The sequence below is a fragment of the Genypterus blacodes genome, unplaced genomic scaffold (genome assembly GCF_046128005.1).
Source record: "Genypterus blacodes isolate CSIRO-AG114 ecotype Tasmania unplaced genomic scaffold, CSIRO-AGI_Gbla_v1 ptg000348l_1, whole genome shotgun sequence".
Classification (NCBI taxonomy): domain Eukaryota; kingdom Metazoa; phylum Chordata; class Actinopteri; order Ophidiiformes; family Ophidiidae; genus Genypterus; species Genypterus blacodes.
In genome coordinates this window covers 2,446,283-2,461,060 of record NW_027467132.1, presented here as the reverse complement: position 1 = coordinate 2,461,060, position 14,778 = coordinate 2,446,283, and the positions used below count along the sequence as shown (strand labels likewise).

General features: G+C 43.3%; 1 protein-coding gene across 1 annotated transcript in view; it reads left to right on the top strand.

The window, feature by feature from the left end:
- Positions 1-14,778, top strand: part of odad2 (outer dynein arm docking complex subunit 2) — a 30,725-nt gene that overhangs the window by 15,373 nt on the left and 574 nt on the right. Inside the window, exons 15-19 of the mRNA XM_076138130.1 lie at positions 3,024-3,204; positions 3,303-3,364; positions 5,939-6,053; positions 8,542-8,730; positions 9,141-9,362. Coding sequence (XP_075994245.1) covers positions 3,024-3,204; positions 3,303-3,364; positions 5,939-6,053; positions 8,542-8,730; positions 9,141-9,362 — 769 coding nt within the window. The remainder of the gene's footprint in view (positions 1-3,023; positions 3,205-3,302; positions 3,365-5,938; positions 6,054-8,541; positions 8,731-9,140; positions 9,363-14,778) is intronic.

Here is a 14,778-nt window from a genome sequence, read left to right as displayed (position 1 = left end):
AGTATAATTTTTGAGTGACTCATAATAGATGTATCATTCATATTAGAATTCTAAAAATAATAAGAAAAGGCACAGTGTCATTCACAGTCTTTGCACTATATCATAGAAATCACATTTTATGTCCTCCACCGACTGAATCTTATTGTCTGTTGCCACACTGAGTTCAGTTCAGTTTCCATTACTAAAGCTGAAGCGTTCCAGTAACACTTTTTTTCATGCAGCACAGACAAATTGCTGTCACTTTGGCAAAGTTAATGAAAGAAAAATCAATCAGTGAAACTTATTGTATTTTTCTCTCATAAGCATAGCTATTATTGTGTAGACTAGACAATTCTGAAATTTATTATATTTTCAAGGCACAAAATGAATCTCTTAAACGTCTTATCCACTGGCTGCCTAACATTTTGTTTTTTCAACCAGAAGTCTCTCAAAGCCGTGAAGTTGCACAGCTTTGGAACCCTTCTGACTGGAACTTGGCATGGTGAAAAATAAGTTAACTATACAGGCAATGAGTAATATGGCAGCTTAATACATGTGCTGCCAGTACAGACCTTGTGCCGTAATATAATTACTTTTCATACTGTTGCTATGCAAGACAACACAATTAATAATAATATCAGTAATGGTAACGCTAACCATGTAAACCACAACTATTGATACTTTAATTACAAACATCAAAACTGGCAAATCTATTATCTTGTGAGGGATTTTACAAGGAATAGAGTTTAGCTGTTTCTTCCCCGTGTGTTGCATCTCTTGGGTGTGAATGAAGGTGAAATATTACGGCCTCTTCACTGCTAAACCAGCAAAATACAGTATAATAGTTAGATTTGTGTGTCCCATCTGTTTTTTTCATATTCTCCTGTGGTAATTTATATCAGACAAACGCTTGGACTGAAGCGACAACAGAGTTACTGTCAGAATTCAAAGGCGCTGCTAAATCCTGACCAAGATTTAGAGATGTGTGCTCCAATTATGTCTGAGTGCTACAACAAAATGAGAATCATGATGGAATATAATGTTAATACAATGATTTCCCTCTTCTTTCTTGAAGTATATCGTCCGCTGAAACAGACCTTGTGGCCCTTTGCAAACTGCATGATTTGTGTGTGTGTGTGTGTGCGGGCCTGTGTGTGTGTGTGTGTGTGTGTGTGTGTGTACGAGTGATGTTTTGCGTGGTCTGGACAGTATGGAGGTGGGGAGGGACCTCCACTGAAGACAAGCAGCAGCATGTGTTAGCCATTTACTTGATAAATGATGCATTGAAATGAGAGGTGATTGATGCCCAGAAATATAATTACATTCATAACTTAAGTGTGTTTGTTTAAGGCACACATCATCTTAATGTCCAGAGGTTATGTTTTTTGTGGGGCTCCCAGTATGAAAGAGACAGCTATACCTGGGCCAAGGTTGTATGTCGGAGTGAAAAGCCATTGTACGAGTCCTGCTTAGAAACTGAAACATTATTTTATGCAGATTTCAAAGTAGATTAATGAATGCATTGATATGTGGCCCCTTTGAGCCTCCTGTATACTGTATACACACACACACACACACACACACACACACACACACACACACACACACACACACACACACATGCTGCAAGAAATATCCTTAACAAAAGAGTGAGGGAATAAGTTTGCAATGGAAAATCCTGACTGCCAAGTCTTGGACCGAATTTGCTAGCAGAGTAATGTTTGGGGTCACGATTGCGGGGTTCGCTTCCAATGACTTACTATCCCTCCATCTTACCTCTGTTCCAGCCCTGTGATGAGCAAACCATAATTGCCTCTTCAAATGATACATCCTCTTACCTCACGTTCCGTCTGAATTCTTTCGCTCACCCGAGTTATTTGCTGCTCTGCTGTTGCTTTTCACGTGAAAGAAGTCGAGGTGTTTGATGATTTAACATTATGAATCTATCTGATAGTCTGACAGTCTCTCTTTGCGGCCATCGCTGAACTCTTCTCTTTTTAATATCAATGAATTCACTTACTTTCCCTTAGTCCATCCTGAAACACTCTTGAGGAGAAAAGATTAGCGTTAAAGCTTTTCTTTTTCTTTTTTACCGCTGGTACAGAATGTGAGAGTGCAAAGGGAGATAATCCATCATAAATCCACGGCACAGAAGCTCGACTGTGGTTCCTGTGTCTTCTGACAGGCTTTAATAAAGCTTCCAGTTGTGTGAAGCTCAGCGTGTGCAGTGGAAGCAGCTTCAGGCGTGTTTGTGTAATGTTACTCTTGCCATCGTGTAATTACTTCAGTTAGGATCGGATTTAGAAAAATACGCATAACTTACCGGTTGTTTATCAAACGTTATGTCCGTGATTAAAGGTCAGCTCTAATGTAGTCACCTACAGATGTCACTTCAGCCATGGCACAGGAAAACCATTGTTTTCCTGATGGTGAATTTTTTTTGAAAGTTAACTTTGGCAGCGTCTCTGTTCATTAAAAGTGTTTTCACTTGCAAGAATAGGCTGCGTATCGGTGGACCCTGACCAAAACCAAATGACCTTGGCCATCTACAATAGTCTACAGACGACGTGATGCCAGCAACCGTAACTGTGAATAAAAGCTGTCAGAGAATTTAACTGTACATCAGAGGTTTGCTGAGGTTTCCTGCAGCATATTATATCCCTTTTAAATGTTTACTGTAGTTTACCACTCTATAACAGCGGCAAACAAAGCTCAATTACACAAAATAGGATAAGATGATTCCAAGCCACAAAAGCTTTTTGTTGCACACATATTACAAAGGACAACTGTGAGCGCTGCCATGGGAAGACTGAGACTCCCTCTGCCACCGGGCTACAGGAAACGGTCTGAGGCCTCACCAGCTGTACGTGCTACCTGACACGCTCTCTTCTTACGCATTATTCTCTTCATCATCTCTCTACTATTTTACTGACATATTACTGTGGGTGTTTGCTTTGATGTCGTAGAAACCATAGATACATGTCAGTTCCATGTTTATTATGATTTGGTGACATCAGCCTCTTCCTTCTCCCCGACCTCTGCAGATTTCAGAAGTACAGGGCAGTGGAGACCTTGGTTGGCCTGCTGACTGATCAACCTGAGGAGGTGTTGATCAGTGTAGTTGGAGCTCTGGGGGAATGTGCCCAGATCCCTGCCAACAAGTCCACCATCCGCTCCAGTGGAGGCATCGAGCCACTCGTCAACCTGCTCACGAGAACAAATCAGGCACGGTGAACTTTCTCTGCTGACACAGAAGATAACGCTATCTTAAAAACGTATTTGTCAATAATGCTTGTGCTTCTACTTTCTCCTGTCGTATCTAGGCGCTGCTTGTGAATGTAACCAAGGCGGTGGGTGCCTGTGCCACAGAGAGAGATAACATGGTGTAAGTCTTCTTCTGTATGAAGCACAAAAGCCACAGGACAGAGTCACAGTACACTTTACACACGCTAGACAGTCGTGTCCTAAAGTGACATTACATTACATTACAATCATTTGGCAGACGCTTTTATCCAAAGCGACTTACATTACACTACATTACCACCCTTCGCAGAGGGGGGGAGCAATTGAGGGTTCGGTGCCTTGCTCAGGGGCACCTCGGCAGGGACTCGAACCGGCGACCCTCCGGTTCCCAAGCAGAAGCTCTACCCAATGAGCTACTGCCTTCCTATGACGAGTGACTTACTCGCTGTCATTACTGGATCAGGTCCAAAACACACAGCCTTGACTGTGTAATAATGTCATATGTTACGGTACAGGAATGACACAAATTCTGGGCTCCAAAGAGTGTATCATTAACCTGTCACGGGCCGGTTCTGTAAGGAAATATACAGGATGATGTTTTAATTGGTACTTATACAGGTAGGCTCTTCTTTCATCCCCAGCTTAATGACAGATTCTAAAAGCTTTGTTTATTCTACCTGCTGTGATAAATATGGCTGTGGTTGAATTCCCGGTGTTTGACTGAAGCTCTGTGGTCACGGTCAGGGTTTGAGCTGAGCTGGTCAAACATACCTAAAGCCCTGCCCTTACCAAGGCTATGAAAGCTGAACCACAGTCTAGATCAGTCTTTGTACTCCATGTTCTGTGTTCATCTGACCTCAATCTCTATACTCCAAAACATTGGAAGCTTCCATCTGTGTCTCATTGCTTTTACAAGGCTGTTATGGGTCCTTCTGAATTAGCACCGGACACAAACACAACTAGATGTTTGACTTCACATTGTTAATGTTGGCATATCCGTGTTTCCCATTTGCTACTAATGAAAACAAGGGGTTTCGTAAGAAAGTGAACGTAAGCTCACTAACAGCATTGAAGGCGACACGAGGGGAGAAGTGTTTTATATTAAGACGTATCATCTAGAAGCAGTGTTTTCCATGTTTTCTCACAGTATGTAAAGTATATTTAGCCTAGACCATTCACACTTAGCTGTAAACAGAGAGTTCTCATTTCCTCAGCCACATTTTGTATGTTTTGTGGCGTGGGCTTATTTTGAGACATATATGTACAGTCGTTCGCTGAGCAATTAACATCACTCACATTTAATTGTTTCCTGCGCCAAACCAACAGGGCCGGGGTTGTTTCTTTTTTACATTCCCAGTGATCAGACGTTGTTTTGGCACGCTTTTGATGCTGTGATGTGTTCATCTCCCCATTGTTACAGTGCGGTTTGCTGCAGCATTCCCGTAAGTTAACATGACTCTATTTTACCAACAAAAGCTATTACTCAAATGAGACATTATGTTGGTCAGTGCAGGCATTCTCTCAATCATTCTGATTTGGGTCATTCATAACTACTGAAAGCCAAAAATAAACCTCAATTACTTAAGTTATTACTTAAGTTTTCCATGAAATATGCTCTCCTTTGTTTTGATTCTCAATCAGTAGGCAGTATGTGGTTAATGACATAGCACTTCCTCTAATGACTCCTCTGTAGCTACAAGAGGGAACACACGTTTTTCACTGCCTCCAGGGTCTGCGGTCTCCTCTAATCCATCATTGTCAGCTGCATCTTCATTGCTAATCTGTTTCATACCTGCTTCATAAGAAGACAAAGCTTTTTTGGCGGGCGGTATGATGCTTCATTTTTGTTTTTAGTCTGGATTTAAGAGGCCCTGCAGACTGGAATCTTATGTTATGATCCCACTAGACTGATTTATGTGCAAACACAAGACAGATGGTGCAGGAGACATCCCTGATGAGTGTTCGCTTGTTGCCAGTCACGGAGATACCGTGATTAGGGAGTGTTTAAGTAATTATGACAGCATTCAATGTCGGCCTTGTTGGTGGGAGCACACATGGGGAACACGTTACATGTTATTTATACCAAACAACGGGTGAACTGTGGTGTAATTCCTTGGGTTCCTAGATCCTGACTACAGCTTTGACTACAGTCATGTATGCACCGTGAAATACGGCCTATGCTTAAGTAAACTTCACTCAGACCTTATGAAATATAGGCTGACCTGTCACTGGCTCTGTTTGATTTGGAAGGAGCTCCTCCTTTTGCCCCAGGTTGGTGGCTTTTCACAAGCCACCAACATGAAGTGTAAGTTTGTCTCCGTTTCTATTTATAAGTCCATGTATGAGGCACTATACACAGATGTATATGAGTTAACCCCTGGCCTTAAGTTTGCTGAGCTTTTCCATGGAGAGTGTTTTGAGTGAACAGTCAGTGGGTGGTTTCAAGGTTTAGAGAGGAACTGAACGGGACTGAAGCCACGCTGTAATGAAAAGCTAATTCTTAAACTGCAGTTATTTTGACCCTGCTACTGGTCAAGAGGACACAGTGAGATCTCTGAAAAGTGCTGAAGTAAGTCTCATGACATTCTGCTTCTTTGTGTCGTTCTCTCTTGTATGTTTGGTTTAATACTTCTCCTGCTCCCATTCCTTCTGGTTTTCCATTTTCCATTGTCTCTACACTGACCAGCCCCCATTTTCTCTCTTTCTCTCCCCACAGAATCATCGACCGCCTCGATGGAGTTCGCTTGCTCTGGTCTTTGTTAAAAAAGCCCAATGCAGAAGTTCAAGCCAGCGCTGCGTGGGCCATTTGTCCATGCATTGAGAATGCAAAGGTACGGTAAATCTCCTATGTGAAAGGAACGCCCTGTGTCTCTGCCTGTTAAAACAGAACAAACACACAGCTGATCTCCAGAGATGGTGTCATTTGAGAATAAAGAGCTATCAGGATAAGATCCTACTCTCAAAACAGAAGCCTGCTTTTATCACCAAGCTCTCCTCTCAACCTGCTGCTGGGAGGTTTGCAGGGGCAGAGCTGCGGCAACGCAGGCTTACATGAACCTTGAACTAATATGAAGCAGAGAAGCCTGCTCTGCAAACTGGGAATGGTGAGCTGGGAAAGAAGGCAAGGAAAAAGACTGAGTAATATCCTGTCGCATGGCTTCTGATTTCCCAGCTGAAAATCTTCCTCCAACATGTTAGTAGTTACAGAGGCACACACACACACACACACACACGAGCCAGGCTGCAGTCTCACATAGAGCACAGAGTGGCAGACAGTGTCCAGTTTAAATCCAACCCTAATGAAAACACTGCTCAATATGCTGAAAACAGAGGCGAGCAGAGAACCCACAGCACGGCTTTATTTACTTATTATACTTATTTTGGAGAAGCTATATTAGAAGGTCTAACAATCTGAGCCATGTTTTCCTTTTAATATTAAAAGCTCAACTATACCGTTTCACATTTACAGCCATGAATATCTTATGTTTTGTCAATCAGCTCTCGTTGCAGTCAGATCTCAGCAGGCCTTTGATCCCCCGAGTGCTTGTGTAATTTCCAACTACAGTGTAATGTTGTTGTATTAGATTATCGCAGTGATTAAGGTAAACAGCTTGTCAGAGGGACAATCTGTTTTAAAGTTTAAACAGATCTATCAGGCCCAGACAGGTGTCTTGGGGGTGAAGCTTTTTTTCTTTCGCTGGCTGGAATTTCTCCGGCCCAGAAATGTGGTGAAAGTGATGCATGGCAACCATATGGAGAGAGAGAGCAGAATGGTGGACCCTCTATTGAGTGCTAACAAAGTTTGACAACACTTGTCTGGATGTCAGCATGCCAATTTTAAGGGAAATGCATGCACATGCTTTTTGGGTGATTTTCTGAGAAGGGGCAATGACAAGAACTAAATAGTGCCTTTTCCCCATTGAGCTGAGGAACATGATACAGTTGCTTTCAGTGCAGTAGTTATTTAGATAAAAAGCCCATGTGGGTTGAGTTAGCAGCTCCATAGATTTATGAAAGAGCTACGGTATAAATATCTCTGGATATGGTGGATGTTCCATGCTGCTGCCCTCACTCAGACGCAGACACTCTGCTCTCTGCCCACAGGTCCACAACATTTACCATCACACAAGTGCTGGGAACGCTTAGGTAGTGAGTCATTTGATTTGATTTGCTGTCCAATAGAGGCAGAATAAGACTCCATTATTTTCCCCTTTATATTGTAGCTATATTAAGTAAGTTATAGATGCCTTCCTGAATCAGAGGAAGGCTATTCTGAGTTTGCCTTCAGCTTGAAAACACTCACAGCAAACAGTGTCAGTTTCTCCTGGGAGAGGAGAGGAGAGAGGGCGACAGGGAGAAAGAGATTTCCGTGTGCTGACTCACAATACTGCTGTTCTCAAACTGGGGGTCCATCTAGGCCATGAAAGAGATTCTCCCTAGTCTGTCGCAGCTGGTGGCCTCGGAGAACTTCCTCTTTCGTAGGGACTCCTGGCCAACTAGAATCAGTATTCTGATGAAGGGTTTCCTGTGTGAGTTCGGGGGGGCCGGGGGGGGTTGGCTCCTACACCCCCATCCCCATGCCCTACCCAGCAGTGCACACATACAGTGTTGGGCACACATATCCTCTGGCGTGGCATCACAGGGCCCATTGACTGCTCCCTGGCCAGATCTCAGCCGTGAGCTCTGTGTTAGAGAGGGGAACACAACAGGACACCCGGCTCTTCCACAGTAGCAGCTCAGGTCCTGCTCTTCATCAGGACAGATTCTGATCCTTGTCGTAGTATTCTACCTTATTTGAATCAGTGATACATATTGACTCCTGTGTTTACCTCACAGTGCTATACCATACATCAGCACTGGACATTTAGATTGATGTTGATTGTGAATTGTATCCAGTCATCCATAATTGCATGCTTTTGGGGAAATTCCGGTTCTATTTTCATGGCACTGAACATTATAGACTCAGCCACCTTGATGTATTCCTCTGTGGTTGGCAATACAGTTAGTTGTGATTTTAAACAACAGCCTGTTGTGCCAAGCCATGCTGAAGTCAGTGTCTGTGCCAACTCTTCAGCACACACTACCAGCAGCTTGGCCTGGTAGTCATCACGCCACAAGTGGCTAAGAGTCCTGTGGTACCCTCTGGTGCCATGAACCCAAACCATGAAGCTTCTACTCTACTCTTTTTTTGTGCCCATTTCACTTTCTCAAATGTCTTGCCTTCCCTGCTTCCTTACCCACTACAGCTCCTTTATTGTTATTTATCTTCTGTTTCCTACAGTGAGGATTCCAGTTAATAACAAACCCATTTCAATCTAGGATGCAGGAGAAATGGTGCGGTCCTTTGTCGGTGGATTGGAACTGATTGTTAATTTGCTGAAGTCAACAAACATCGAAGTCCTGGCAAGCGTTTGTGCTGCCATTGCCAAAATAGCCAAAGACAAGGAGAATCTGGCAGTCATCACCGATCATGGGGTTGTCCCTTTGCTGGCCGAGCTGACACACACAGTGAGTGTGACCTCAGAAATGAGAAGAAACAACAATGCTTCACTATTTAACACTGCAGTTACTGTTAATGTACAAACTGTCTTTATTCAATTCATTTGATTGCCCTTTCCTTACTCATTCCAGGATCATTCCAGTCATTTTCACCAGTCTGTTGTTCCCTACGCAGTACATCCTAGTCTCTGGGGCAGAGCTCTCCAGTCCAGTCCTATGAGGGCCCCTATCCAGCAGGTTCTCTATCCTGCCTTCACATTAATTGCTTGCACCTGGTATCCCAAGTACCTGAGCGCACACCTGAGAACCTGGAATACAAGATGCAAGCAATCAATGTAATGACAGGATAGAAACCCTGCATAGGGGCCCTGGTAGGACCGGGTTTGGACTCTGATAGCATCCTGTTCTCCTTCACACAGACTGATGACAGGCTCCGTCGCCACCTGGCTGAAGCCATTGGCCATTGCTGTGACTGGGACAACAACAGAGTGTCCTTCGGCGCGTCTGGGGCTGTGGCCCCCCTGGTGAGCTACCTTAAGTCAGAAGACAGCTCTGTCCACCAGGCCACAGCCCAGGCCCTGTTCCAGCTGTCCAAGGACCCCAGCAATTGCAAAAGCATGCATGAGAATGGAGTGGTTGAGGTCAGTGGCAGAAGTGTTTATCTTAATGTTTTGCAGGTGTCACACAAGTCTTTATTTTTGTATATAATTTGCAGTGTATCTGTTTCTTTTGTTGTAGTGTAGTTGTATATTTGTGTCTGGGTATAAGTCAATACAGGCAAATATGCTTTGCTTCCCACCATCCTTGTTTTAGCAATGTGTGAAAAACACTGAGCAATAAACCCTGAAAAGCCGTCCCTATTTTCAGAGCCTTTGACCAATGGAGTAGAAACAAAGTGGGTTTTATTCTGTGCCGGAAACATGACTCCACTTTCTAGCTGTCATGGGAATTCAGAAAAGCAAACAGCTCAGTGTGTGTGAAGTGCCATTTCCCCAGTAGACCCTAGATGCCATTACAGCACAAGTCAAAGGGTTGTAGCTGGGGGTAACTGTTGCTAAGGGCTGTTCCTGGACATCAGGGTAGAATGCAGCAATGATATGGTTCAGACCAAGGGATAGTGTCAAAGCTGTTCAACTGTTGTTTTTTTGGACCGAGCTTTTTTTTCCGTCCCCCTGCAAAGCTCCATTCTTCCGTCTTCTCCATCATGACGGTTATGTAGTGTTATTCCAAGAAGGAACAAGCATTGTTTTGTCTCAGATTTTTTGCCTGTCAGGCTATTTCCATGCTCAGCTCCAAAAGTGTTTATGTTTGTTTCTTGATTTGATGTAGAGATTCTATGTTCAGATTACCCTGTAAATGATGTCGTGTCACAGATGATCATGTAGCCATAATCCAGTGTTTGGGAACATTTCTTGCTTATTCACTAATTCAATCAGGTCTCAGTGAGAGACAGAGAGATCTTTTTGGGGCGACAGTGAGTTAAAATTGTTCCCTTTTTCTGCTCGGTAACAACTGCTGAATAAATTATGAAGTGGTTGTGCCGTTGGAGCCAAATATTTTTTTCCCATGTTCATTAAATGGTGTAGTTTAGCTCAATCTGCTGTTATAGTGTATGTGGTTCAACTCTCGCCATAATTGGTAGCTGGACTGAACATTGGGTGTTCCGACAAAGTTATGTCCAATTTGCAAAAAGTTGTGAAGCTGAATGTTTTTTGTAGTTTGAGCCATGACAAAAACTGGACAGGCACTCTTTTCTTGCCCTTTCCCTTTCATGAATGTGTGTGTCTATATTTGAAATTCAGTGAGCCTCCAAAGGCAGAATATACCCGCCTGTGCCTCATTAATGCTCCAGTTAAGAGTTACAACACAACTCCATCGTGTATTTATGGACTTTTAAGAGCTTTAATTACCAAACAATGTTTAATTTGCTAAGCTTTGATACAGAAACACAACAGAGGGCTGCCTGAGTGTTTCAGCCTGACCTCAGTCAGTCTCTGCAGTCTCAAAGCCAGGCTGATCCTTCCCTCCCTCACCCCCTGAGGAAACAGTGGAGTGTGAGTGTGCTTGTCAGACTGCGGAGAGGAAACCGTTGAGCTTGCACTGTAGTAATGCTGTTTCATGATAGGGACACAGGCAGCTACACAGAGAATACCTACAGACTATACCTCTATGGTTCTATGGTAAAGAGATGACTCAGCATTGATACTGGGCCTTGTCTCTACACTGTGTCTAATTTATGGCCCCGTGTAAAATTCTCAACTGCCTCTTGTATTATTGCAACCATATTTCAGAAAGTGTTTCTGTGCCATTGACTGTGCAGACTGGGAGTCCAAACACGTTCACCCTGCTGTAGTGTGTAGAGTTGTGACTGATCTCTCACACTGAGCCCTCTCACTCTAAATTTGGTTCAGCGAGTAACTTTCCTCTCAAGGGCACTTAATGGTGTATAGCCTAGTCCCATAAGATTGGCTGAGGAAATTAAGCATTAAAAAGAAAGTATTTCACACTGGAAAACACATTAGTGACCTGTCTAATTTGTTGTGTTTTTCCATGGCCTTTTAAATGCTTTCCATTCAATCCCAGTTCATCACATTCATAAAGCTGCTGTTGGTTTACGAGGCTCTGCCATGTGTAGTGAAACAAGCATCAGCACATAAATCTTTTTGATTTGATGATTTCAACTCATTGGATTAGTTTTTTTTCTTCTTTTTCTTGTTGTTGTCCCACTTTTCTTTCAAAATATCTTCTTGGATCCCGTCTTTTCCCTAACCAAATACTTTGGGTTTCTTAGAACAAACCTTGTTCGAGAAATGGGATTCAGGTGCTGTCTCTCCCCCGAAGGGACAAGGAGAGTTTCAGCCCGAGAGATGAATTGCCCTCCCCGTTTGATTTGACATCTACACTTGGTATCTCACAGTTTTATAAGGATGTGCTTTATTTTGTCCCGTGTACAAAATCAACATACCTTCCCGTGTGCTTTACATTGCTTCCAGAGCGCTGGGGATTGTTTGCTGAGACCATAAATCCTTGAAGACAGCTTGAGCCAACTATTTGTATTAAAGAGACTCTTTCATAAGAAAAGCTTTGTGAAGTAAATTGATGAAAATTACAAAATGCAGATGGTAATTATTGGTAATTTTCATCTGAAGGTATTCCAGAGCGCCGCTTTTGCCAGCCGCTGCTATGTATTTTAGGCTTTTGCTAATCTAAGTGAGAAAAACGTTTGCACTTTTGTTGCCATGAGCACACTTCTAGCCCAGCGTGGTTTGTGTTTGTTTTACATTTTTTTTCAGCTCTTATAAGCTCAGACCTCAGGAGTGAAACTAGGCAGTTAGACTGTGGGGGGTAAAGGTTACACCAAACCAGAGGGAAGGAATAGAAGCCTGAATTGTCAGGTTGAATACTTTGTTCAGGACTTGTGTGGTGAGCAGATGATAGAGGATTCTGGCGCTGCCTGCTCTGTTATGACTGCCATGTTTTAGAAGAGCCACAGAATGGAAAGAGTGCCTTCCATTCTTTTCCTCTTCTCTTTCAGACAGAGAAGCCAGGTTAACAGATTTTGGCTCACCGGCGGCTGTAGGGAATGTTGTTTACCTTGACTTCCCTGACTGACTTCCCTTCTGCCCAGCTAAACACTGCTGTGTGTTTGTGCTGTTTACCTACACAGGGGAAACACGGAGCGATGAAGACGGGCCTGATGGAGCCCATAATGGCTATCAAACCTGCCGCAGGGGAATTGAATACATAACTCCTGTAGACATTCACAGCATAACACAGTGTTCACTTCAAACCACGACACCTCGGTGAGTGAGGCACGAGTGCGTGCTCATACAACATGTGGAGCTCCTATCCACTGCACGCTTGTCTCTCCCTCTCCCCAAACCAAATCCTTTCAAAGCAGCCAGCAGCATGTTTCTCCGTTCCCTCCTCGGGGGTCAGGAGTCACTCGTGTTCTCTGAAGTGCAAAAACCTCAAAAACTCACGATTCGCTTTTCAAATGTGGGGCAAGTGTTCATGTTACCACAGTCAGGGAATATCTAACAAGTGGCGTATTATATTCTGTGAGATCCCAGCTGGGAGGGAGAGACGGAGGCAGCATAGACAGACACGCTTATCTTAGCCTAGCTGTGTGCATGGGAGACCTTATTTGGCGGCGTCTGAATAACATGCTATGAGGTTGGCAAAAAGGCTCCCTCTGGCACTTCTCAGGCATCCTCTCTTTTCACAAAAGAGACTTGTTTAAGTGGGCTGCATGTTTTCTCGAGCCAGTGGATGTAAGTTTGCTCTTTGGGGTGTTTGGATGCTATTTAAAAGTCCTATAAAAACCAATGGCAAATGTTTTACATTTTCTCGTTACACTGGCACATTGAGAGGAGCTGACATCTCTGCAGTCTGCAGCAGGCCTGTGCCACAAAATATGACACTAGAGTCAGAAGATACAAGGTTATTTTCTCAGTTTGTGTGTTTTGCTGGACATCAGCTCCATTGTGCTTTCCTGGAGTTCACCTTGTCTGTCATCTGTTTTTGTTTCCTGTTTTCTTTCTGGCTTGGTGCTAAAGCCACAAATGTGTGGAGAAGCATTTTATGCAAGGGTCAACACTAGCACGACTAAACATACATTATGACCACAAAAACATCACAAGAGGACATCGGGCTTAAGTTTGCTTTGAGCACAAATCAGATAAATTGAAAACATGAATCATAAAAGAGGATTGGTCAATAGGATTGTTCATACAAAAGGATGGCAGACAGATTTTGTTACAGCGATATCTTGTTTGTGTGACACTTTACACATGGAAGTGTTGCAGAACTGTGCAGGTATGAGAGCAGAATGGAAGACAAGTCCGCTTATTTGTGTAGTCCAATATCACATACACATACATGCCCACAACAACAACAAGTCAGCCCAAAGCTCAGCAAGGAAGAACTCTTAACATATAAGGAAGAAGCCTTGGGAGAGGCGAGTCACACAGCGGTTTCTTGTGTTTTATGAATTGTGTGTTTTTGATGACAGTGTTTTAGAGAAGAAAAACTCCACAGGGTTCCTTTCCATAAATCCTTTTTCAGTGCAGAACTCAAACTGTCTCAGGAGTTTCTGCATTATCAGGACCTCATTATGTTTAGGATTAGAGAGTTCTTAAGTGCTTGTTTGTGATGTAAACATTACCCTCAGTTCATTAATGTAAACAGCACTGAGCGTGTGGTGAAGGAGAACTCGGTGGCACGTCATTGTGATTTCACACAAGAGCACATGTTGAACGAGTTTAGATCCGTCTCAAGCTCCAGACTGTTTGTGCCTAAGTTTACTTTCATTCTGATGGAGCCCTCCAGCCACCCACACACACACTACACTCATTCTGCTCCAGATAAAAAGCTTTTCAAAACAAAAGGCCGACAGTAAATGAAATTACAAATATTCTTGTGTGTGCTGCAAATGATATACAAGCAAAATGCATTTCCAAAGCTGGAGATCATAAAAAGTGCAAAACCTTGTCCTGCATCGAACCAGATCCATGACAGGAGGCAGTAACAGTTACACACAATGTGACCTTTGGAGCAGAGGAGAGGGCTGTGGAGTGGAGTGGTTCATGCTCAGGGTTTTAATGTCCAGCCTGCCCTGCTTTCCTTTCATCTGCACAAACTTACAGAAGCATGCGTGCCTCCCTCGCAGCTGTAACCTCTTTGCTGAGGGATTTGGAGTTTGGGAGATTAGAACGGGACACACAGCGAGCACACACGTATACACACACATACATACACATACCACTGGCATCTGCAACACTTTGCTATAACAATGTATGCAGCAGTTTGTGTGTCTATACTACAGCACAGAGGGCTGCAACTGGACAGTTTAGTGCACAAACACACATTGAAGCAGCTGTCATGTGTGCTAGGAGTGCTCGTCCAGTGAAAGTAGGTGCTTTAGTCATCAGTTTCTACTATCGTGGACATTCTTTAAGCTCACCTGCGCTCTCTTCATCGTGTCAGACGTTTAAATGACAGGAAAGCATTGAACTGATCTGAAGATTAATGCATTTTTCTATCAAATTTATGTAT